At 33.2% G+C, this 18,704-nt stretch overlaps 1 protein-coding gene across 1 annotated transcript in view; it reads right to left on the bottom strand.

Moving 5' to 3' along the window:
* The window catches only part of LOC124540403 (plastin-2), a 59,931-nt gene that overhangs the window by 9,462 nt on the left and 31,765 nt on the right, over positions 1-18,704 (bottom strand). The window contains exons 2-7 of the mRNA XM_047117917.1: positions 8,451-8,537; positions 6,828-6,971; positions 3,410-3,491; positions 1,689-1,842; positions 541-704; positions 43-152 (exon numbers count right to left, since the gene is read on the bottom strand). Of these exons, the coding sequence (XP_046973873.1) occupies positions 43-152; positions 541-704; positions 1,689-1,842; positions 3,410-3,491; positions 6,828-6,971; positions 8,451-8,537 (741 nt within the window). The remainder of the gene's footprint in view (positions 1-42; positions 153-540; positions 705-1,688; positions 1,843-3,409; positions 3,492-6,827; positions 6,972-8,450; positions 8,538-18,704) is intronic.

Below are 18,704 nucleotides of genomic sequence, written 5' to 3'. Positions count from 1 at the left end.
AGCGATTAAAAGATGCCTCCTAACTATAGTAGTCATTATTACCTGGTCATTGAGCAGTTCTGTGAGACCAGGACAGTGTTCCAGTGTGATCTGGTTGAAGAGACCAATACGAATGATTTGCCATAAAAGACCGAGCACCAAATGAGGTTTGCCTGTAAAAATAATAATAAACATAATTACAAATTATAAATAGAACTTAATATTACAATAAAATGTTTAAATTGTAAAATGTAAATAGAGACATGGCTTTTTATACATATGCTGTAATATTTTTCCATTTCATTCAAAAGGATATTTAATCACCTCTTCAGAAAAATGCTTTTAATTATTGACATACACAAATGACATAGATATTTAATTAACTTTGCATAAGAATCCTCAAAATAACCATCTGCTTGGCAAATATATTTTAGAACTAATTTAACCAAATTATTCCTCTTTTTTCCTGCCCCATTGATAATAGAATAGAAATACATATTTAATGCTAAGACAATTATATCTTTTATTTTTATTTTTTTTATAATTTTTCCCCTCCCTTACCTTTAGCCAAGTCGTGGGCATCGATATTAACAATATTGCAACCAATAGCCTGGGACGAGACCAGCGCCAGAGTGAGGTTCTCGTGCTTGGTGTAGAGGGTAAGGTTCTTCTTGTTGATAGCCCTCTCGTCGATTGTGTCGGGGCAGGAGTGGTTGATTACTTTGCTGGAAACATTACACTCTATTAAAATCTTCCAAACTAATGTTACTTTGGTTATATATAAAGATTATTATACTAGATATTGTAACTACATAAATAAATAAATAAATATGAGACAACATCACATACATTACTCCGATCCCAATGTAAGTAGCTAAAGAACTTGTGTTTTGGAAAATCAGAAGTAACGAAGGTACCACAAACACCCAGACCCAAGACAACATAGAAAACTAATGGTAATCTACATCGACTCGGCCGGGAATCGAACCCGGGACCTTGGAGTGGCGGACCCATGAAAACCGGTGTACACACCACTCGACTACGGAGGTCGTCATTAAAACTGAGAATGTAAATTTTAAAAGTTTTATAATAACAAAAACATAATTCTAGTAAATTATTGGGAATAGACAAAAATAGAAAACAAGCTTATTTTTTTTAAATAATGTAATTTTTATCAACTTTCAGAAAAATAAAACGAACAATAAAAACAATATCATAATTAATATTGTAAATTAAATTTTAAAGCAGTCTTTTAGATAACTATTACTAAATAAGTTATTCCTTAGCCTCTATATTATAACTTTACACAAATAACCTCAGAACCACAGAATCAAATCGGAATTGTCAAATTTACGACTTCGATCCTGACCTATTCTATTATTGTTATAACTATATGCTTAATAAGATAATATAATTGCAAGTATTTTCTATACTTTATATAAACAGTTTACAGAGAAAAATGATTATAGAAAATGAGATTAGGCGAATTTAAAGACATACACAATAGTCTAAGAGCTAGCGCGCACTGGTAACTTTGTCACGGTGACTGTTTCGTCACTCTTGTCGAGTCCATGAATATTTATGGGGGTGCGCGCACGTTACGACGTGACATTTGTGCCTGCATCTGTACATATTCACGGACTCGACAAGAGTGACGAAACAGTCACCGTGACAAAAGTTACCAGTGCACTAAGTGTAAGAGAACTTACCATAAAATAAGACCATCTTTTAGCTTTTCGTAGAGCTGTTTGCCCTCAGGGTCGATGGGCAGTAAATGCTTCAAGTCTGGATCGTGTTCCAGGTTGCTGTTTATCCAGCCAGAGAACGCCATCTGTTCTTCGAGACGTACTGAGTGTGTTGTTCCTGAAAAATGTTTGGAATTAGCCATCTATTATATGGCCCAGTGGTTAGAACGCGTGCATCTTAACCGATGATTGCACCGCTGATTCATGTGCTTAATTTGTCTTTATAATTCATCTCGTGCTCAGCGGTAAAGGAAAACATTGTGAGGAAATCTGCATGTGACATTTCATAGAAATTCTGCCACATGTGCATTCCACCAACCCGCATTGAAACAGCGTGGTGGAAAATGTTCCAAACCTTCTCCTCAAAGGGTGAGGAGGCCTTTAGCCCAGCAGTGGGAATTTACAGGCTGTTGTTGTAATATTTTAATCATATTAAAAGTTAATATTTGATAAATGGACATCTAATGAGAAATGGTCACCAGTCTCCATTGATGTTGGTATATATTTTTTTAAATTAAATATGGAGGCGATGGACCTAACGGTAAGTGGTCACCACTGCCTATAGATTAGTGAGAAATATTCATTCCTCCTATCACCAGTGTGCGATCAACCTTGGGAAATAAGATATGTGCCTGTAGTTACACTGGCTCACTCACACTTCGAACAGGAACATAACAATATTAAATATTGCTGTTTTGCGTTAGAATATATGATGAGTATGTTCCCAATCGGGTTTGCACAAAGCTACAACCAAATAACATACAAGGCACAAACAATAACGTATTACTAGAGTTACTTAATTCCGTAGTAAGTAATTATTTTTCCGCGGCATACAATCCTAGTACAGGATTTCAAAAATCGTCCACGCAACTTAAAAAATGTAGGAACTTTTTTATGTAACCTCGCTATTATATATTTTCGTTATAAATATAAATTAAAGTTAATTAGTTTATTGTTAAGTCTTTTTAAGTATCCATGTTAGTAGATTCGCAGAAAACGTATAGAATACTTTATGTCTTGCGAATCCCACGGAAACAATTATAAAATAAACAAGCCTTAAATAATAATCTTCTCAGCCAAATGAATTAGCTTCAGTTCAAATACATTCATCTGTTCATGAAAGATTAATCGCTTTCATTCGGAATCAATTATTGATGCTATAAACTCGCTTATTAGTAGGGCATCAACACCGTCGCAACCATAGACCAGTGTTTTGTAGAAGTGGCACGTCATGAAAATACTTTAATGTAAATCTTTATAATTTACACATCAAATTCGTTTTTGTACGTATTAAATGTCACGCATCGAATGCTTTCGATTGAGTTGACACTTCTTTGTACAGATGTTGACATAGATCAGTGTTTAATAGAAGTGGCACGTGATGAAAATCTTTGACACAAAGCTTTTTTTTAATAATTCAATGGCGATGAATGGTGACTATTAGTTAGTGTATAAAATAATCTATTATCATTTTTTGGCGCCAGGCCCAATAGTCCAAAGCAATGGAGAATATCAATGAATTTTTAAAAAATATGCGACTTAGATGTTTATGCAAATAAAGATAGATAGACTTGTATATTTTGTTTTGGTAAACTATACAACAGTTGGAGTTAACTTAGAGGTATCTTTGTATTAGACGAATTTATAGGTGAAAAGACATTTTCAAAATGTAGAGTGTTACTTACCATCGCTGGACGCTTCACTCATACCCCCCAAGTGTTCAAGGTTCTCCTTTTTACTAACCGCCTGTTTGAATGTACTGGAGACCTGTAAAAACAAAGTTAGTATGTATTAAGTGAGATACAAACCAACAGAAATGGAACTCTAAGCACATTGTAAATAGAGTTGAATTTCTATGTGCCTAACATTTATATATACGTAAAAAGAAAATAATAATAATTCGAGTATTATTAAGAAAATATGATTGTATGAGGCTTTTTAATGTAAGGTATTATAATATATAGAAGATTAGTTGTCAATTGTTGTTTAGATTGGATAGTCAAGTATTTGGTACAAAAATGGTCCATAACCTTTCTTGGTGCTCAAGCGTATTTCATACCAAGTTTCATCTAAATCGGTTCAGTAATTGGATCGTGAATGCCTTAGACAGACGGACCCACAGACAGAGTTATACTCTTATTATAATATTAGTATAAATAAGTATTACACAACACGTGTACAGTATTATATAAATAATTACTCTTTACGACTAAAGAGGATTTAATACTTTAATTCTATTCTATTATATGTATATTCTTTTCAACAACAACGACAACAGCCTGTAAATTCCCACTGCTGGGCTAAAGACCTCCTCCCCGTTTGAGAAGGTTTGGAACATATTCGACCACGCTGTTCCAATGCGGGTTGGTGGAATACACATGTGGCAGAATTTCTATGATATTTGTCACATGCAGGTTTTCTCACGGTGTTTTCCTTCACCGCTGAGCACGAGATGAATTATAAAGATAAATTAAGCACATGAATTAGCGGTGCTTGCCTGGGTTTGAACCCGCAATCATCGGTTAAGATGCACGCGTTCTAACCACTGGGTCATCTCGACTCGATATATTATAAATAATTGGTTTATTAATAATCCCTAATAAAGGGTCGTTTAATACGTTGTAACATCTAGTTAACCCATAAGCGACCTTTGTAACAATTTATCGCTATTGACTTCTCCGGCTTCGTATTGACACATCGCATTAAGACGATTAAGATTGTGTTCAATCGGTTACTATTGAATACGATAATATATTACTACAGAATAAAACATATTACTCTCTATCTGTCTGTACGTATCAATCACAATAGGCTATTTGACTGGTTTTTAAAATCCATTTTATATTATTTAGTAGAAGTTAAGGTACCCAGTAAAAGGTGATTTTTTTATTTCTAGTACATATTTGCCGAAAAATATCATATTAAAAATTCCATATTTAAATAGCGCGCAATAACTTCTTGGACAATATGGCGCTGCAATGGGGTCAGTGACAAACGCTACTTGGACAATATGATACACTTTCCTGTATTTTAATCTGTGGATGTACCACACTATAGTAGAAAAGCAAGGTTAACAAGAAAGTGACTTCATCATAAGCCTGGCCAATCAGGAGCGTTTTGTGTCACGTGACAAACGTTTGAAAAAATGCAATGATTTTTTTTGGATTTTTTAATAAATAAGTATTATTTTCAAAATTCGTTAGTAAATAACCATTTTTAAACTCATAATATACACTGATTACATTAATTCACAATTTATTTTTCGCATTGTCAAATAGCCTATTAAGCTGGCGCGTTTTTTATATAGGTATGTACATATAAGATTGTAATGTCTGTTTACGGTTGTGTTAAATCTAATATTAGAATGTTATGACGTACTATTACCGTTACCGAGTTTAAAATTAATTTATCTTTATACATCTGTAAGTTTATATACGTCCGAAATAAATAAATATTTTTATAATATTTCAGTAATATTATATAAAATATTACGATAAAAATACAAACTTATTACGTATTAATACGTTGAAGTATATCTTTAAAAGAACATCGGGGATTGCATTAGAAATTCGCATCCCGAATTTAAGGTTGGGGAAGGGGTGGGGGCTAAGGGGGGGTGGTGTAGTACCTACACCACCACTCCCCCCGCGCGGAAATCATTAGTTTTTTTTTTTCAATTTTTAAATTTCAATACTAAAATCATCAAAATTCGTACTGTCAGTTAAATTTTGGAAGGGGAGAGATATAAAATTCCAATTATTGGTATACAATGTGATTTCTGGCGCTGCGCCGGCCGCTACCGCGGCTCGCTCGCTTCGCTCGCTCGGCTTGCGCAGCGTTTGGTCATAAAATCTAACCTAACCTAACCTATCCTTAGCTACTATAACTATATACTATTTTTGTTGCCGGTGTGGCTTCGCCACTCCTGTGCCCCTCACAGCTGTTAATTTTGGGTGAAAAATAGAAACAACAATAGCTATATTTTAGAAATTTATAAGAACCATTTATCTGTATATATACTTGACTAAATTTAATAATGCGATAAATGGATCTTTTTTATATTTTATGTTATATTGTATTCTATTATCATGTTCGTAAAATCTTCTGGGTGATTATTATTTTCTTTACAAAAGAATCGCTTCACTACAAAATTAAATTAAACTTTTACACGTTTTTTTTACTATAAATTAATATAGTATTTGTTAAAATATAATACAGAAAAAAGCTAATAAACATAAAAATAATGATTTAAGGTTAATTATAATGTAAAATATCGATCCGTTACACGTAACTTTAAACGCACATTAAAAAAAAACTATGGGTTTCCGCGGGTTGGGAGTGGTAAATTTCGAGAGAGGGGAACAACCCCTTTAAGAAACAACCCCTACTATCATCAAATTCGGGATGCGAATTTCTAATGCCGACCCGAACATCGGGCTTTTTTGATATATAAAAAACAATAAAAATACTTGAAGATGTAACGGACGATAACACTTATTCTATAAAAATTATAATTAAAATTGAACGTAAGACTCTTTAAAGAAATCGTAAATATTTTAAAATTAGATTAGTTCGTATGTTTGAAGTCTCTAAACTATTAGTACTTTTTCTTTATATTGCTAAATAATTTATTAGGATAAGTCTATTTCGTCACACTATGCCGTTAATGTGCAATAAATATTTCTAAACGTCGCTCAATATGTCCGTATTAAAAAAGCAAATGTCAAAAGCATTACCTCGCGCTTAAAAAAGATTAAACAAATAATTAACGGTTATACTTTCCTCTGCTGATTTTGTTTCGATTAAAATTTGTAAAAGCAAAGGTGAATTTACATTATTTCCACGTTAAGGCCATTAAATTGATTTGAAAATGGTCAAAAAGCGTTAGTCTTCCTTCTACAAGACAATAGTACCTAATGTTCGCATAGCCTCACCCGCGCAATTTTAATTTAAAATTAAATTGTTCTTTAAATTTGTTTTTTAATTCTTTTACCAAGGATTAAGCCTATTCAGCCGACTGGTAAAACCATTAGTGCAAATGGGTACATGTTAATGTCTAAAAAACATTTGTATGCGTATGTTTTTTGTGTGTTGGTACTTTACCTGCTGTGCTTTGAGATTGGCACATAGTTCTTCGAATTCTGTAAGAGAGATGCCATTCTTCCTCGCATCGCCGTTCATGCTACCGTTGACGCCACGACCACTCTTGCCACCATTATCGTAATACTCTTCGATCATACAGCGAACCTGTAATAAGAATTGCGGACCTGAGCTTAGAAGAGTTATTATTACATAATTATAATTATTCATTATGAGTATCTAAGTAGGATACAGGAATTCGTTATGTAGAGGCTTTATTGTCTGCCCAAGCATTTTTTGCTTCGGGAGACAAAAACAAGATTCTCATATTTCAAAGACAGATTTCCTCACGATGTTTTCCGTCATAAGAACGAGGTGAATTAAGCACATTTAAATTTTGTGTTGCCCAGGTTCAAAATTTGAACATACTATTCTGCGTTACATTTAAACGTTTTATCTACTGGGCCATCTAGGCTTTTTATAAATGATATTCATTTAAGTATCGTCTCGATTTTGATTTATAAAAAAAAATATCTATTTTTAAAATTATCGCAATTCGCTGAAAGAATTTCGGGGCGATACGTTCTTATCGAATCAATTTATTGTCTTGATTATTACTTATCTATGCGTAATTATTTCAATTTTATTATTATATGGATTTAAACCGACATCACTTCAAATTTAATCTACTTATTATTACATAACAATTTTTGAAATACTTTTTAATAGTTTTTCAAAGTTACAAAACTATTCTAACAATTGTAATATTAAGTTACAAAATTGTAACGACATTTAAATGTGGCATGTGTACAAAGGACATATTGATACAGATTGATTTATAATTTATAGTTCGCACACATAGCAATTATTATATGTATTTTTTTTTATGATATAGGTTGGCGGACGAGCATATGGGCCACCTGATGGTAAGTGGTCACCATCACCCATAGACAATGACGCTGTAAGAAATATTAACTATTCCTTACATCGTCAATGTGCCACCAACTTTGGGAACTAAGATGTTATGTCCCTTGTGCCTGTCGTTACACTGGCTCACTCACCCTTCAAACCGGAACACAACAATACTGAGTACTGTTATTTGGCGGTAGAATAACTGATGAGTGGATAACCTAACCAGACAGGCTTGCACAAAGCCATATGTTTATTTAATAATAAATAAATAATAAAGAGTTCTATAATACGACTGAGTTGAAAAGTTGGGAATATTGGCATCGATTAAATTTGAAAAAAATTATCTCTTCCTCATGGGTCTACTACTATTGTTTAGTGATTTTAATAGTTGTAATTTTTGAGTTTCAGTCTAGAAAATTAAATACTAAGGTACTAATGTTACGGATCCGTGCTTAGAAGATGTTAAGGGGATATAGAGTGTACCTGTGTTTTTATAATTCTTTATGCTTTTTCATTAAAAAAATGCAAAATTTATGCAAAATAACGCCTACTGCGATGGTTTAACGCATGACCAATGTGCGAAAGAGCTAGCAACATTCATAATCACAACTTTCAAATCACTGATGCTAATGTACATATGCTTGCATTGTCAATTTTTCGAATATTAATGAAACTTAGCGCATTAACTGCGATTGTTCTTTGTTTTTTAACCATAGGTAAATAATCTTGACTCACCTTCCAGTGTGGTATTTTGTATCCGACGCTGTCTAATGCATCTTTGAGTTCCTTCAAGTCGATGCTGCCGTTGCCGCTTGTGTCGAGCTATAATGAGATAAATTAATTGTTAACACGTGACCTCACATAATCTATTAAGCACTATCGTCTATATTAAACTTAAACTACTTTATTAAATATAGAATTGAAACAGTACCACCGGTTCGGAAAAGAAAATACCCTGACCTGAGAAGAACCGGCGAAAGAAACTCAGCGTTTTTTTTTATTGTCTCATATATTATATTAAACAATTTAATATGAAATGAAATAGCCAGGAGGCGATCGTTTCATTCCCAAGGAGTGCTATCGATTATAAACTCATAAATTGTATAATAACCTTTTGCACACAAGTGCTCCTTAATATTTTTTTTTATTTGGCAACAGAGGCATTTTGAACGCTTTCTGGGATCCTATTGTAAAACAGTATGCATTGCCCCACTAAGGTGTTACTGACTCTATGTAGTCGAGTAACAGGAGTAAGTTTTATTATTATAGACAACCTCAAGGATTACATGATGATTAATACATGACTCTTTTTACTTTGTAATGGCTCATCAAAATACTATAAAGACAATCTTATACATTAATAGTGTAAGCCAATATTTGTCCTAGTGATTATGAGACTATGCTACTAGGCGCAGACAAGAGTTTCAACCATTCATTTTTGACATACCCAAAAGTCGAATTAAACGATTTGTCAGCTCGTTTTTGCTATGAGTCGCTAAGATTTGGACCTGCCCGCTTCTATTTTTCCTAATAAGTTGAACTCCGGAGCCTTTAAAAGTACAGTGAACAGGATTCTTTTGGATGGGCGTGTACCACCTTCGTCTTCATCTAAACTTCTATCAGGTGAGATGGAATGTTATGGTCTTATTTTGAAGAAGTCTAGGCTTATTCTATTTATGAGCTGAGATGGCCCAGTGATTGCGGGTTCAAACCCAGGCAAGCACCACTGAATATTCATGTGCTCAATTTATGTTTATAATTCATCTCGTGCTTGGCGGTGCGTTTGTCTAATTTCTTGGAATTCTTATTAAATTAATATTCAAATTTCACCAACAGTTAGACTGTTTTGCGACAGGTTTACATATATAGTCTATTATATTTATTAATTATGAAAGTATGAAGACTTAAACCACTAATATGATAATATCGTGCCCCTGGGTCTCGATAGCGTGCGATTCGTAAATCGATAAAGTTATATGAAGATTGGATTTCGTGGAATTCCTATAAGTTCATAAGAAACCATCAACTTTATACAGTAAGTCTTTCCTTAAATGCGAAAAGTATTATTAAAAAAAAAAACGATTCAATAAAAATAATAAAACGGAGTTAACTTCGTCATTTTTAATATCTATATAAGAAACACATAGTATTATGCAGTGCTATCCTTTTTAACCTCATATAAAAGAAAGAGATGGGAACATTCCAATATTTATTTAATGGATTACCTTTCATACAAACCGCAATGATACATAAAAGTGTAATAACTCGTAAAAAATCTATTTGCTATGTAAGGACCCTCCATCCGAAGTATCTCTTGGGAGCTTATACTACAACATATTTGAACTATATACATAGCCGTTATATTATATGAACAGCCTTTGCCATGTCATTGACCTTTTGACATTAACATACTGAATATTATACCATATTACCTTTAATGTTAATAGCGACGTTATACTTCGGTATTGTCAAATGTCGCACAAAATTCTAACCTAAATTAATATTATAAATGTGGAAGTAAATGTGTCTATCGGTCGCTCTTTCACGACTAAACCGCTGAACCGAATTTGATGAAATTTGGGACGAAGGACATGTATGTATGTATGAAATGTAGCCTAACATTTTTGCCTAACATGACAATCAAGACCCTAAAACGCGAGCGAAGCCACGGACGACTACGAGTAGGCATATAGAATAAGAAAAAAATAGTTTAAATTTCTATTTAGAGAATAAGTTTCAATATCAATATCAACTGTAAATATCAATATCATTTGTAAATTACATTTATTTGACATCGCTTCTGTGAGTGTTCTTAAACTGCAAGATTAGACACAGACGCAAAAAGCGGTAAAAAAATGAACTAAGGTAAAATCTTGGGTATTATGAACATGATTAAAATAATTAATGTAGAAATCTTATTTCGAATCCAAAATAAAATAAATAAACATAATAACAATAATAAAACTGTTCTATTGTGGAAAACCGCAAAGCATGATCAATTCTAGGAGATATTCACTTTTTAAAAAATACATTATACGATGCAATAGCGCTTATATATCTAAAAATAAATATTGATACGTACCAACGCAAATAACACATTAACTAAGTAATTAATTTTTATTCCTAGAATTATCTACAATAGAATTGGACCAACTACAGTTCATTTACTTAATTAAGCAAACAGCTGACTTGACAGCAGTGTCAATAAATCTTTCGTTGTATAAATAAATACATTTACAGTTAAATGTTTACCTTCGATATTATTCGCGTATAATTGCATAAAATTGTAAGGAATAATGTTTAAATAATTGATTTATTAATAGCATAATGAATTATAAATATGTAATTGAATCTGTTGTATAAAAGATGTGAAAGTAACTTCTGTTTCAAGAACCGCTGAAGCGAATCTGTAAAATTTAGTATGAAACTTGAAATCGAAGGAAGAACATAGGCTATTTTTCATGTCTGCTATAATATCCGATAAACAACCGTAAAACGCGAGAGAAACCACGGACAACTACTTATAGTTTTATATGAAAGGTACCTCGATGAAATATTCTCACAAGCACTTTGAAACTTCTGCAGTCTCATACGTCACTGGATCAATAAGATTGTAATCGTTCTGACGCTCAAATACAAGAAATTTCACTTTTATAATATTAGTAATACGACTAAAAATTTACTATATATTGAGTTCACTATTGAAATTTCAAGTAAAACCTTTATCCTATTGTTGAAACCTTGGTAAACCAATTTCAATGAAATTCGACGTAATTTTGCAGAGATTCCTAGACAAAAAAAAAACCGTATGTTTATCTTTCAATATAATCGGAAGTCGTTGTAGAACGGGTATATATTAATAAAAATATTAGCCGTGACTGAATATAAATCGAAAGGAACATTTCGGACCTTGTCATACCGTATTTGTTCAAGTCTTGTTAATATTTATGGTAATGAGAACGCTGATGCAGTTTTATTTTGGCGCCATTAAGCGTTTTTATCAAGGAAACTTCACTATATTCGGAAACTATATTTATGTTTGCATGCAAACGACTATTGTTGCGTGTTCAATGTTTTATTGCAAACAATCATATTATTATATTTTATTTTTTAACTTAAAATACTGATGAGGCAATACGGATAAATGGTGATCATTGACAAAATTAGCATTATAAAAAAAATCACACAAGTTAATGACCTTTGAAAAGGGAGTCTTATACAACATATGGATAGAACGGCTGTACTGCAGATCCAAGAATACCGCATTTGTTCGTGTAATAAGCAATGATTGGTCGATATATTTCGCGATCGCCTACTTTTGGGTACATTTACGTCCAAAATTAGTACTATTCCACATTACACGGCATATACTTATGTCATAAGTTGCTATATATATATTTATATTGAGCCAAGTGAGCCACTGGTTAGATAGGTTAGCTATACTGACGTTTCTAGTTTTTTCTTTAATAATATTGATTGCAAATTTGACATTGGTGTTTTTAAAATTGCCGTGATTAATCTTGTTCTTATGTTTATAATTCATCTCGTGTTCGGCGTTGCAGGAAAACATCACATTGAGGAGGAAAACATTTTAAAATCTTGGATTATTTATATGTCTCAATGTATCGCCAATGCTAAGAAAACATCGAAAAAAATATGACCCAACAGTTTGCCAGGAAGTTAACGCACACTAGTTAAATAGTTTTATTCTTGGAGAGTATCAAGACACACACCAAGATAATAAGTTTTTTTTTTTTTCATTAATCTAAATAAAACCTTTTTTTACACATTTTATAAGCAATAAAAATTGTACTAAACCAATAATAACTGCTAATTTAATCTTTTATATATTAAACTTGTGATCAGGATCTATCCACAAGCTATCACAAAGCTAAGCGACCTGGATTACCAAAAATATAAAACCTTACATAACCTAAACACTCAAAACTTTAATGTACAGAATATTCGAGAATTTATCTATAACATTCGTGTATCCAAACATTCATATAAGAAGACGTAATAAAAAAAATCCATTGATTCTGAGTGACAATTGAACAATAACATGTTTATTTAATAATATAACAGCGTAACGTGATTTAATCATCAATGTACGATCAATTGTGAGTTATACAATCATGACGTTAGTTATAGTATTGATTATGATGCTGATGACCGATTTGGGTATATAAACAATTCGTGCATCCAACAGCGTATAATTGAAATTAAGATATGGTTACTTACTTATAAATGCATTTTAAAAACACTTGTCAGAAATGATTTTGTGACTCTTACTAACTAGTATTCTTGAGGTTTATAGAAGATTATTTATAAGGTGGAAAAATTACAATTTCTCGTATAATCGTCTGATTTTCAGACAAATGCCATCTCCGAATCCATTTTTTTGCTTTAGAATACGATACGCTCAATGAATAATATATTTTCTAAATAAGCTATTTCTAATGAAGCTCCGTGTGTCAAACAGGGAAGTGACGGTAGTAATAAACGTTATTGTTTAACCTATAAAATTTAATTTGAATGGGTTTAGCTGTTGGAAGATTATCATTATTCGTAGTATTTTAACTTCCGTGCCTTGGATAACACGTAAATCTTGTTGATACTGCGTATGATTTATAGCTATATATGGATAGCTAGGGCGACATTTAAACATTGGGCATCATAGTATAGAGCATGTTAACTACAATACGTATTATACGTCAAAAAAAATAGTTGTATGGAGACAAGAGTTATTTTACAAAACTGGAGAACTATATTATTACTCTGTATCATGGCCAGCCAAGCTACGCTAATGATGGTAGTCTTTGCTCGTTATAGCCTTAATAACATTTAATAGTAGTTATTTCACCTCTGTTACACGTGTAGTAATCGTACATTGTCTATGGACGTGTGATTCCTACAGGTGCGAATAAATTTTGAAGACCTCATAATGTGTACACTGGTTTTCATGGGTACGTCACTCCGAGGTCCCGGGTTCCCGACCGAGTCGATTTAGTAAAAGTAAGAGTAAGAGTAAAAGTTCATTACTTTTCTAGTTTATCTTGGATGCCACACACTCAGGTGTTTGTGGTACCGTCGTTTTTTCGGATTTTCCATAACACAAGTGCTTTAGCTACTTACATTGGGATCAGAGTAATGTATGTGATGTTGTCCAATATTTATTTATTTATTTATTATTATTTTTGATTCTTATATTTAATTTAATATTTTGTAATATGGCTATTCAAAGTGGAGCAACATGTCATAGATATATTATGTTCTGGATGACATTTATTAATATATGTCTGTGTGAACGGCTAGACAGATAATATTGGATTTAAATTTTAATCTATTATCAAATAGATCTGTTCACTTTTTTAAACACACATTCACTTTACATTATAATATAATAAAGTAAACAAGGTTATTCTCGTGTTTTCAAGATGTGTTTGTGTATGTGAGAGTCGAATAATCAAAGTCAGCAAAAAAAGATTATATGTAATAAGTTAATTTAGTCAAAACAAGAATGTTAGCAGCATACCCCGTCGAATTGCAATTCCTATTATCTGAACAAAAAACATACAGCCTTCCTTTCACTCCATGAAATCCAGGTGTTTCAACCTCAAATGGGACAAAGGTATAATATATAACAATATTATACATGTGAAAGTAATTCTATGTTTCTATCGCTCTCTCAAGACTAAACCTGTGAACCGAATTTGATGAAATTTGATATGACGCAAACATGAACTCCAAAAAAGGACATAGACTACTTTTTGACTAACACATTACAACCAACATCCTAAAACGCGTTTGAAGCCTTGGGCGACTAGTAGTTTGGATATAAATAACATTGAATATTGTAGTGAAATATTTTATTATCATAACTAAGAATAGATACAATAAATGAATATGTTTATATTTCTTTATAAAAATTGTACGATAGCATGTGACGAACGTTTTTCCAAAGAATCCACGCTCCGTTTGCTTCAAAATATGGTAACAAGGTCGACCATTTGTAACTAGTTAAACAGACACACAACATACACTTGTTACATTAACGTGTATAACGTTGCATAACTGAATAACGAATGCAGCATCGTTAAGCACTTTAAGTAGGCGTTAATTTATATATAACTTTGCTGCTTTAAAGTAATTAATAGGTAAATATATTATATTTATACATTCATACAAGCCCTACTGATGTAATTATTTGATATTATTGTATTTATATATTTTCATCTCGTGCTTGGCGGTAAAGAAAATCATCGTGGATAAACCTGCATGTTACTAATTTTAAAGAAATTTTACATGAGTATCCACCAACCCGCATTGGAGCAGCGTGGTGGAATAAGCAATGCGAAATTTACAGGCTGTTATACATTAACAGCCTGTAAATAAATATTATATTTATATGTATTATTCTTTTACGTGTATTTAAGTGAAGTCCTCACTCATTTCATTCCAAATCGCTATGAGTTTACTTGGTGGTAGAGCTCTGTGCAAGCTCGTCTATGTACTTATCGCCCACTCAACAGATATTCTACCGCCAAACAACAGAACTCAGTGTTGTTGTGTTCCAGTTCGTAGGATGAGTGCGCTCTTGTAACTACAGGCACAAGGGACATAACATCTAAGTTCCTGAGGTAGGTGGCGCATTGGCGATGTAAGGAATAGTTAATATTTCTTACAGCGTCATTGTCCATGGGTGATGGTGAACACTTACCCTCAGGTGGCCCATATGCTCGTCCGCCAACGAGGATCTTTCAACGCCAGTTCCTGAGGTTGGTGGCGCATTGGCGATATAAGGAATGGTTATATTTCATTGGTTGCAATCAAATGGGCGCTCTACACTCTCGCGCGAATCTCGCGAGAACGTGAGAAATACATGAGAAACATGAATGTGGAACCGATTCGCGGTTCTCGCATGGTTCTCGTCTTGTTCTCCGATTTTTGCCGGTTTTTTGGCGCGCGACAAAGGAGCCTAGAACGCTGTAATGAGAACCTTGTGAGTGTGTACCCAGAACAAGTTCTCGAGGGAGATTCTTGCCGACATTCTCGCGAGAGTGTAGAGCGCCTAAAAGATATTTTTTACTAAAAATCAATATAAAATATTACCGTACGAATACGAGACCGACAACTTAACTAATATTATTTAATTTAATCGATACATTCGATTTTTACAAATACTTACGTGTATATTTAAAGTTTATATTAGGGCAACGATTAGATCAGTGGAAAAAGAGAAATAATTTAAATATTAAGTAATAATCTTAAATATCTATGAAACCTTTTCATTTGTAATTATAAAAAATGTGTCAAGGATAATACTAAAATACACATGTCTAATTGTATGTGCCCGCATAACTCATCGACCACATGACAGGTACTCATGAACAAGGCGTGGTTACAGAACATTCATTAAAATACTAAAATGCTATTTATTCCTTTAAAGTAACAGCCTGCATATTTACCACTACTGTGCTAAGGGCTCTTCGAGGACACAGTTTGGCGTTATTCCACCACGATGCTTCACACATGCAATTTTACTATAATTCCCTTCATCATCGAGTAGGTACGAAATGAATTATAATGTTAATATTTAAATATGTAATTATATTTATAAAATAGCTACGCCTGCGTGCGCGTTTGAATTTAACAAAAAAGTTATTGATGTAGACTACGTTACTCCTTATTACGTCAGCTATCTGCCTGATAGTCCCATTAAAAACGGTTCAGGCGTAGAGAATAACCGGTACAAACAGACCGACAAACAGAGCGACAGATTATGTAAAGAATATCATTTGGTACATGTACCGTGTATATATACATAAGCGTTTAGTAAGAAGAGGTTATTTCAATATTACAAACAGGCACTCCAATATTTATAGATTATACTTATTTATTTTCAATAAATTAAGTACAAGAATATTCAGTAGTGCTTGCTTTGTTGAACGCACAATCATCAGTTAAGATGCACGCATCCTAACCACTGGTATATCTCGGTTACCCTTAAATGTAAATAAAACTATGAACATGCCCAAGTTCATCATTCAATGAATGATTAATGAATACTGTATTATATTTATGGCTTAGATTGGCGGACGAGCATATGGGCCACCTGATGGTAAGTGGTCACCATCACCCGTAGACAATGACGCTGTAAGAAATATTAACTATTCCTTACATCGTCAATGTGCCACCAACCTTGGGAACTAAGATGTTATGTCCTTTGTACCTGTAGTTACACTGGCTCACTCACCCTTCAAACCGGGACACAACAATACTGAGTATTGTTATTTGGCGGTAGAATAACTGATGAGGGGGTGGTACCTACCCAGACGGATTTGCACAAAGCCCTACCACCAAGTAAATTAATAAATGTATTATATTTAAACTGTACTAAGATAATAACTAACATACAGATTAACATTATCATTGCCATAATTGGAGCCACGATAACCTTCGTCCGATATCAGTGTAATTTAAAAGTACGCTGACCTATTAAAACCGCCGGACGTAGACCGTTGAGCTTTTAAGGTCAATATCAGATAGACAACATGTTCGTTTACCATGTATATTTAGTTATATTGTGTTGTTATGGATTTTACTTCTAATTTATTAATGTTTGTTGTAATTATTACTGATACGGTTTGATTGAATGTTAATTTAGTGATTTATAACGCAGATCTTTTTTTATATAAGTAAATGGTCCTGATTACCATGAGGAGCACCACCGAGAGCAGCACCACCATAGTAGAGGCACTATAAGAAATATTAATCATTTTTTACAACGCCAACGCATCACCACTTGCGCTAACTCTCCAAAAAGAAACACAGCTGTGTTGGTAGTTTTTATTTAGAATATCTTATGTACGGGTTCTACCTTCCTGAACTTTGTGCTAGCCCGTCTATCAAGAACTCCACCAACCAGCCACCAAGTAAAATCTAGCGGTGCTAAGGAAAATACGGATCGGACCTATAAAACACTAAAATTTGGTGTCGAGATTCGCATTAGCTTCCATGTGTTTGGATATTGGCAGTTCACACTCTCGTGGCTCGAAAAGCAAGTAAACCCGTTGGTTTTGCGCCTGAGCTCATCCAGTCATGTCGTATTTACCGTGCCATCGTGTTTTACACAAGCAAACGCTTCTCTTTGAAGTTTGTTAATAGAGGCTAAGTACGACGCAATTTTCGCATGATTAAGCCCTCACGAACAAAGCACCAGGAGTCCAGTGGCAGCTGCGTACAGAGATCATAAGGGCACGAGAACGTAACATGCACTTACAAATCACTCATTACTAATAACACTTAAGTAACTTAATTCTGACCATATAAGGTAATCTTCCTGATTCTGTAATAAGTATTATTTACCTATAACATTGCTTGGTTTACTTAATCTATACTAATATGTATTTCTGTCTCACTGTTACTTTTTCAAGTCCAAGCCACTGGACTTGATGGAATTTGCTTGAAAAAAAAAGGATACTTGAAAGAAGGATATCAAGGACAAGCACACCGACCCCCTAAACATGAGCAAAGCCGCGGGCCAAAATTTGTTATGTTAAAAGTTTTATTTATTTTTGGTAGATTTTTAGCTATCTTTGCAAAATTAAATTTACTTTTCGATTGGAGCTATAAAGGTGTAAACTATAATATGATGTTATAATGCCTACAATAGGATCTAAAATTTCTTAAGCTTATAAATAATGAATCTAGCTTATACTGGTTTAAACTGGAATACGACAAAAAAGTAGGTAGTGCTAGGTTGCTGAGTAACTGGAAGAGCTTCATATGAAGTCTCGACGAAGTTGCTTGATGTTGGCATTGTTTTAAAATCTAGATAAAATGATGGCGATCTATCAAACTTGAATATTATTCAAGAAATACATTAAGCTAGATCGACTAAAAAATTGCTTTTTATTCGTTACAGGTACAGTAGACGTAATTAACGAATACTCTATTTGATGCACTCAATTAAATAATAAAAAAGAA

The sequence above is a fragment of the Vanessa cardui genome, chromosome 25 (genome assembly GCF_905220365.1).
Source record: "Vanessa cardui chromosome 25, ilVanCard2.1, whole genome shotgun sequence".
Lineage (NCBI taxonomy): Eukaryota > Metazoa > Arthropoda > Insecta > Lepidoptera > Nymphalidae > Vanessa > Vanessa cardui.
Note: the sequence above shows the minus strand (reverse complement) of the source record. Positions and strands in the feature narration are given on the sequence as shown.